Source organism: Olea europaea, unplaced genomic scaffold (assembly GCF_002742605.1).
Source record: "Olea europaea var. sylvestris unplaced genomic scaffold, O_europaea_v1 scaffold274, whole genome shotgun sequence".
NCBI lineage: Eukaryota > Viridiplantae > Streptophyta > Magnoliopsida > Lamiales > Oleaceae > Olea > Olea europaea.
In genome coordinates, this window is record NW_019245831.1 from 9,767 (window position 1) to 18,345 (window position 8,579).

At 33.3% G+C, this 8,579-nt stretch overlaps 1 protein-coding gene across 6 annotated transcripts in view; it reads left to right on the plus strand.

Moving 5' to 3' along the window:
- Positions 1-1,013: 1,013 nt before the first annotated feature.
- Positions 1,014-8,579, plus strand: part of LOC111383709 — a 19,506-nt gene continuing 11,940 nt past the window's right edge. For 3 of the 6 annotated variants that reach the window (XM_023007843.1, XM_023007846.1, XM_023007845.1), the window contains exons 1-10: positions 1,016-1,338; positions 2,559-2,746; positions 2,831-2,903; positions 3,028-3,105; positions 3,189-3,248; positions 3,369-3,473; positions 4,291-4,401; positions 4,905-4,946; positions 6,599-6,709; positions 6,815-6,903. In XM_023007843.1, the coding sequence (XP_022863611.1) occupies positions 2,670-2,746; positions 2,831-2,903; positions 3,028-3,105; positions 3,189-3,248; positions 3,369-3,473; positions 4,291-4,401; positions 4,905-4,946; positions 6,599-6,709; positions 6,815-6,903 (746 nt within the window). In that variant the 5' untranslated portion in view covers positions 1,016-1,338; positions 2,559-2,669. Of the gene's footprint in view, positions 1,339-2,558; positions 2,747-2,830; positions 2,904-3,027; positions 3,106-3,188; positions 3,249-3,368; positions 3,474-4,290; positions 4,402-4,904; positions 4,947-6,598; positions 6,710-6,814; positions 6,904-8,579 lie in introns of all 6 variants that reach the window. The other 3 variants (XM_023007847.1, XM_023007848.1, XM_023007844.1) reach the window with 2 other exon arrangements.

Here is an 8,579-nt window from a genome sequence, read left to right on the forward strand (position 1 = left end):
AAGAAACGGGGGGGGGTGTTTGGGGGGGGGGGGGGGGGGAGATAGAGAGAGAGGAAAATATATATTAATTAATTTTTAAATATATTAATTAATTAACAAAAAAATCTGATGATTGAAATATTAAACATTACAGGTGATATATGAAATGAGATCTTTAAATGTGCTAATTTTTGTAATTTCCACATAAATTTATGGGTACATAAAACATGAGCCCATCAGGCGGAATGCCATATAAAACAGTCGTTGTCATGATTTGCCCAATAATTTGGGACCACTGTTGTTGGCAATAAATAACTTACCCAACTCAACCTCCAATGGTTAATTTTTGCACATTCGTAGATACAGAAATTTATTGCGTGATCAAACTTTGGCCAAATCTTGTTTTAGATTTGGGACAATCTAGTTTTGTTGGGGGAAAATCTAGTACTTGTTTGTCATGATTACTAGATTATATCATTGAATATTAAAATATATTTAATTCAAGTTCTTACTCTACGTAGTCCTAATTTAATGGGTCGAGTTGATTTATATTATGCATGTCTTTGTGTTTCACTCATTTTCTCTCTCTTATCTTCATATACGCATGGAAATACAAAGTGCGACAACGAGAATTCAATTCTTACTATTCGTTCTCTCAAAAAATCACTTTGCTACGGTGGGATTTGGAAAGAAAAAAAATTACTAAGTAGGAGGATAAAAAATTCAACTTTCAAACCATAACCGTAATTTTGAGTTATAAAATTATTGGACGAACTATTTATTTACTAATTATATTGTGTTGCAATCTCGGTAACTTATTTTTTACTATATTATTTTTTTCTTCTTCTTGTAGATAAACGCTATAAATAGAAATTAAATATATGATATAGAAGTACTTATGAATTTCTCAAAATCAACAAAAAATAAATTTCCTAGCTTTTAATCCACAAAATCTTTAATATATAAATTGGATAGATAACAGAAAAAGAAAAAGGAAAATTCGCAGATGCTACAACTTCTTCAATAATTTTTAATTTTGTTTTTTGAATTTCATTTGAGGTTTACTCTTCTGAGTTCTGACTAACAAAACCTTGCCATTCTCGAAAAAATTAAAAATATATGAATGAAGTCTCATTTTCACCCACCATTCTGACTTTTCTTGATTCATTTCTTCGTTTGCATTTTTGTATTTCTTTCAGCGAAAAAGAAGAATTAACTCCAATGACCCGGCGTTTGACTTTTCTGTCACCAAATTGCAATAACTCGAACACCCCTCACTGTTTTTAGGACTCCGTTTTTTTTTACTTGATCTTGATGGGTCTAAAATTCTCACTGCGTTTATTCAATCAAAACACAAAGGTAATAAACCCAGTAACCATCTAAAGTTTTCTTGAATAAATTTTGTATCTGAATTTAGTTTCTTTTCTTGAGTTTATGGAATTCAGTGAATTTTGCATGTTTCTGCGAATTTATTGTTGTGGGATTTATGGTGATCGAATTTTATAGGTTTGTGACCAATTTTATAATCTGTATTTTATTCAATTCGTTTTCATTTTCCTTTGTTTCTTTCTTGATTCATTTGTTAAATTCATGTTGCTAGTGGTGGTATTACATAGATCTTCAGTGAATCTTGATTTTGTTTCGTTTATGTTATTGTTATTATTATTTATATGTTTAATCCTTGTTCTCTTTCTATTTGAATCTATTTTCTTGTTAGTCTAGCTACTTTGAACAACTTATTTTGCTTATTGAAACTAGCAGATTAATGTACTCATTTATATGCTGTCTGTTTTAGTTAACTTCATGCCCGGAATCACTGGACTTCCTAACTTTGGTGCCTTTTCATGATTTTTTTTATTTTTTTATTTTTTATGTCTCTTTGCCATAAAATTGTGAGTATAGCTGGCAATTATGCTTTAACCAGACTTGGGGTGTCTCAGTCTCATGCTACTTCTGGTTTACTGCCCCCAACATTGGGTATTTAGAATAAATTGTAGGATAAATTGAATTCTGTCAGCCCCCCACCCCCTACCAAAAAAAAAAAAAAGACTAGAAAAGAATAATGATCTAGTGAACTAATAATGCACAGTCTATAAATAAGTCAAATCTGATTCTAGGATATGCTGTTTATTCAACAAGAAGAATTTAGTTTCTATCTGGATGTGAACGTATATTGTTATGCAATTGCATAATGTCAAATGTGCAGTCCTTTGCCACAATACACCTAGATAATTTGAGCCAAGGTTGCCTCACCTCATATATGAAAGCCTTTAGTAAGAAGCTGATATTTTTTGTTGAATGTTGAGGAAAGATACAAGTCGTGGAAAGTCAAATTCGCTAATTTCTTAGCTTTTGATAATTTGATAGTGAAACTTCATTGGCTTCCTTACTGAAAGTTATAAATTTAGTATATAAACTGTTCCACCCATGGTGGTGCGGGGTCGGTGTATATTTCGAGGCCCAATTGACACTACTATCATTATCTCGTTTACATCTAGGTTACAGATGTTAGCTGTTGGTTTTACGTATTATATTCTTCTTCATCTTAAATGATTTTGAACTGGTTCTTGATTCAATAGATCCTTGCAGATTATCAGAATGGGGGAAGATATGTAAGGATGATGAGATGCAATTAACTGTTGGGATGCACTGAATTTGTGTTTTCTAAAAGACTTTGAATTGAAAAACTAATGTCTTCTGGTAATATCACTATGAATGGCCACAAAGAGAATGAGATTCAGCAGCAAAGCTCAGAATTTGCTAGCAGGTAAATCACAAACCTTCTTTTATGAAAGTGGTTTACATGAACGTTCATTCCTTAAATATATAGCCAATTTCCATTTATTCACAGGCAAAACACTGAATCAAGTTCAGTATCAAAGAGTGTGAAGGGAAAAGACCACATTCAAGATCAAGAAACCATGGTACTAGTATTTAGCTTTTGTTACGACATATATTTGGTACTTCTTTGGTTTATGTCATAAATGTTATGTTTTGTTACAGAGAAAATATCGTTTCTTCATGTTCCCTGATTTAGTTCACGTGCAGGAACTTTATTCGAAGGCTAAATCACAAGAGAAGGAAATTCAGTATCTTCGGGAACAAATTGCTCTTGCAAGTATTAAGGTAAGATATATGATTTTAGATTAAAATTTATCGTGATTTTATATATCCTCCAGGAAGATTACGTTTGTCATTTATGATGTCAGGAATCACAGTCGTTGAATGAGAAATATGCCCTAGAGAGGAAATTTTCTGAGTTACGAATGGTTTGTATATATTTGTTACTGGCCTTGGTCCTTATTCCCATGTTACTAATCACTGACATTTTTCTCTTTTCCTTGCTACATGAAATAAAGTACACTATATTTTCATTTTTTATGTGATAGGCTCTGGATGAGAAGCAAAATGAAGCTATAACTTCTGCGTCAAATGAGTTGGCCCGCAGGAAAGGTGATCTTGAAGTAAATTTAAACTTGCTCAACGAATTAAAGGTAAATGCTTGATTAGGTCTCCTATTCTGGCTTATCTGAATTTTTTGGTACTATATGTTGTCTTTTTCCCTTTTGTAAAGAGTACTGCTATGTAGCACCATTGGTGCTTAGCACTTGTATATGTGGCATGTACTTGTAGGATGTGAGGCCCACTCCCCTCTTTGTTCAGTGCTGCATAGAATTAGTCTTTAGTAAACTAGACATACTTTTCATTCGAACTGCTTAACAAAATTGACTTTTCTAGTACAGGCAAAATTTTATGTTGGTTTCTTTTGAGGACCTCTTTTTTCTCCAATTATTGCTGAAATTTATATTTACGTAGAATGGAAGTCTTTGCTTTCAGCTAGAATGAACTGAAAAGTGGTTGTGCATGTTATTTGAAGTTCTAAGATGAAGGTGTCGACAGTAGTTACATGCCTGCTGTCTCATGTTTAGCAAATTCGAAATGATCTACTTTGTTTGAAATATTATTGCATCTTTGAATCTGACTGAATCCCCGTTATTGTATCTGAAATACCTCATTCGCTAGAGATCTTGCGAGTCATATGAATATGCTGTGTTCAATACTGTAAAAATAAGATTTTTTCTTTAGTTATGTAATCATCATCCAATCCTTGCCTAAATTTTAGTTTAAGTGATCTTTTCTCTGCCAATTTATGGAACTGTGTAGAATTTTTCTCTCAATCTAACTTCTTGAAATATTGTTCATGTCATAGAGTGCACTGTCTGTCATTCAATACTCTGTCCTTCACTTGTCGTTCTCTTGTTCTTTTACTTTCTCTTTGGATTTGTATCCTCAATATTTAATGTGATTCAGGTCGCAGAGGATGAGAAACATATTTTTATGTCATCTATGCTTGGGATATTGGGCGAGTATGGTTTTTTGCCTCATGTTACAAATGCCTCTGCCCTCACCAACAGTATAAAGGTGTGGATTTTACAGCATAGAGTAAAATACTTGTGACGCTATAATCCTTTTGCTTCATTACATCAACAGCCTCACATCTATTGCATGTGATAAACCTGCACGCCACGTTTCTCTTTCTTTTTGTGCCAATAAACATGGTCGACCCCAAGTGGGTGCTTAAGAATTTCTCTATCTTGGGCCTGCAAACCAGCATTTTCTTCAAACAAAAATATTTCAGAAAGTTTTTACTCAGGAGATGGCCTCATGGGCAATAAAACAAATCTCACTATGTTTTCATGGATTTTGATGGGGCACAAAGCAAGTGCTGCTATGGTATGATTACAAATTTTCAATATATGTTAGCTTTGGTTTAGCTTCATAAGATGACAGTGATCCATCCAAATTCATGAAATTTTCTTCATAGTTTTATGATAGTCACTAATTATAGACATTTTTTTTCAAGGTTTGCACACTCAGTTCAGCATTTTTTTTTTCCATGCTTTGAGTTCTTTTAATTTTTGCAGCACTTACATGACCAATTGCAGTTGAAGATAAGAACTTCACATGTAAGATCATCATTTGTTGCTTTTGAGAGCTTCTTGTTTTTATGAATTTTATTGTATTTAATGGCATGAAGGATGTTTAGTTCTAACCTTAGGCAAAATGAACTCCCCAAGTAGTTTACGTCACAACGTTGACTTGAATGAATGAATAGTTTGTATGCTATTAAACACCCATTGAACAGCTTTGCAGTTCCATTTGTATGTATCAATATATGACTGTATTCAGAAAATGAACCTCTTTGCGACTGCACACTGTTGACTTGAATAGATGAAGAGTTTGTATGGAAATTAAACACCCATTGGGTAAATTTGCAGTTCCGTTTGTATATATGCAGTGTTCAGATAGTATGCTGTAGCATCTCAGGTACAAATACACATGCATTGGGAGGCATTGGCTTCAGATTAATTATTTTTGACAATCTGTAATGGGCTTTACATATATTTATGTGTGTGTGTGTGTGTGTGTATTTAATATTGCAAAAATTGAGTGGTTTGTTACATCTTTAATTGCTTCTCTCTAAATGTGATTGGTACCCCCAGACTTCCTGTATCGTGGTCTTCTTTAAGTGGATTTATTATTGCATGTTGCCAACTGCGAGCTGCTTGGGCAAGTAATGGGTTTAAGTATCATATATCTGCTTTTAGTGAAGCAATTGGCGTATAACTTGCCACTGTCATGTTACACAAGAATTAGAAAAACTATACCGATAATCAAATCCCAATAATCGGAGGAAAGAACTGACTGCTTATGTTGTTGGTTGGACTTGAATCCAAGAATTTGTAGTTTTGATGACTCAGCTTTCACCATTGGATTTAGGCCTCATGGGCAAGTTTCAAAGACCCGGCGTATGACGAAGCTGTTTAGTGCCAGTTAGCTATTTTTTGTTTGTCTTGCTTTAAACATTTCATGTGATACGTTGATTGGATATATTTGGAATATCGCAAATGGACTTATGTCTGCGTTTTTAACGACAATGAGGAATCTCTTTACTCAAAATTAGTTATGATTATTCCATACTTCTATAAACACTTGTTAAATCGTTTATTAGATACTACTTCCAATTTTCCTTGTTTCCTAAGAGAGCTTTCTGCTGACTTGGGTACGGGTATTGGATACATGCATGTATCTAAGTATCGGATATTTTATTTTCTAAAATGTAGCAACAGAGACATGGTTAAAAAGAGACCAAATTTCGTTAATTTGACTTTTTTGTCTACCTTATTAACCTATCAATGCTGTTAATATGGCTTTTTTGTCAACGTGATTAATCTAAAAACAATTAGTAACAATGAAAACAATATTTCATTTGGCTAAAATCATGAAAATTGTGTAACAGCTGGATGATATATACCTTTGTATAAATTGCCATATTGGGATGGAGTACCCCATATCGTGTTGTGTTGGGTTGACACAGGTGCTTCCGGCCATTTTGAAGAGTCCGAGCATCATAGGTGGTGGTTGAACTCAATACTAGCTTATACTGTGGACCTTCGAGTATAACTTTGTGACTTAGGGAAATTATATTTATCTAAACCAGATAATGTAAAGGAACATAATTCTCAAAATGTGTCATTTTTTAGTTACCCCTCATTCTCTGGTATTATACTTGTGAGCAGTCTGTTAATGGAACTAATAAAGAAAAATCACAACACAGGCCAGATTGCGAGAGTTAAATTCCATGATTGGAAATGATGGTAGAAATGTTTTCGACAAACGAATTCCTACTACAACTTTCATGAATGATCAACTCCCAAGAAGTTCTATGGTACTGTCTACTTTGATTGCCTCAAGCTAAATTGCTTCTTTAAATTCATTATTCTCTCTCCTTTTTAAAGAAAAAATTCGTTAACATATTTTCTGCTGTTTTCAGGGAGGTCATGGTTTTTCAGACTATAACCCGTATATTGAGGGGCAACGTGGCAGTGATACTACACGAATGACGACGCCTGACACTGATAGGTTGGCTGAACTTTTGAGTTTTTTAATGATGGTTTAACTTTCACATGTTTATTACTGAGAATAGTTTCATCTGCTTATCAATTCAATTGTACAGCAATGATCTAGCCTTAATACCTAAAGACCTTTCACATATTCCCCATATGTACTTCAAACAAATGTAAGAGTTTTTGAATCACACGATTTTGATCCCTCAAAAATCATTTTGTGCAGTACTGGATTTGTCTTTCTTGTAATGGTTTTTCATTTTTTTTTCTGGTGTTTATTCATCTATGATTATATCTTTAGTTTATCCGTGATCTTTACCTTTAGTTTAGACAGATTGTACATAATTATGAGATGTAAAGTTTCATGCTTTTTTTAATATTACAGTGTACGATTCTTTCTCTCTCCTTATCTATCTTATTTCTCATTAATTGGATCACTACATTCTACATGTCCTTGAGTTTCTGAAATTGCTTTTTAGGCATTAACTTCTAGTATCATTTGGTTTTCATTCGAAGATTAAGAATTTCTCCTTATCTATCTTATTTCTCATTAATTGGATCACTACATTCTACATGTCCTTGAGTTTCTGAAATTGCTTTTTAGGCATTAACTTCTAGTATCATTTGGTTTTCATTCGAAGATTAAGAATTTCTCAATGTACAGGACCCTGCATCACCAATTCTAAGTCATTTGATCAGTGATTTATTAATGGTTCAGATGTGGGCTATGCTTTCCTTCATTTATGTTAAGAAGTTTTATTACTTGGGCCTGCCTAGTTTTCTGCTTCAATGATGGCTGGCTACAGAGATTAGTTTTCCCAAGTGCAGCCACCAAGATTTCAGATGCCTAAATCTTATCATTGTAAACCTTAAATTATCACTTTTAAATCAAATTAGAATTGTAATAATTGATTTATGCCAACTGAACCTTATGTCGCATTGCCCATTTCATGTCCCAAAGTTCATGTTCTTAGCTAAGTAAGACTCTTGTATACTATTGACAGAAAGTGGTAAAGTTTGCATGCCTGTGGTATTTATTTATATTGTGGAGGCTATCTGTACTTCTAACTTGATGGGAAGCATAAATTCTTTGAAAACTTATATTTTAATTAAGCATTCCCTTTTGTTTATTAATGTTGCCAGTATAGGATCCACGTATAAATCTACAACTTATCTTCTATTTACTTTTCTTTTATTTTTACTGTTATTTTCTTAGGTATTGGGTGTGTGGTAAAATAGAAACTTTTCATTCTTCGAATATGCAGTTTACATTACATTATCTTTTAGCAATATAGTTTCTTGTCATGCACAATTAGTGCTTTTGAGTATCTTTCTGTTCCTCTAAATTATTGATTCCAGTTTCCAATGTATTTACCAATTTGATTACTCATCTATGCCAAGAAGCTTATAATTAAGTGGAGACTTGAAGCAAAATTATATACAAAGCTGCAGTTGGAGAAATGCAGGGATTTCATCTACCTTATGGCTAACGACTTAGTCCTTTCTGTAGAATACAATAAGTTTAATAATATGATTCTATAATCCAGTTTATTTTAATTGGCACAACTACACTGGAAGCTAGGAGAGACTATCAGCATACCAATATCCTAATTCTTGATTGATAATATCCTAATGAAACAGCACATAATGTGGCAGGATAACTTTAACCCCCCCCCCCCCCCCCCCCAAAAA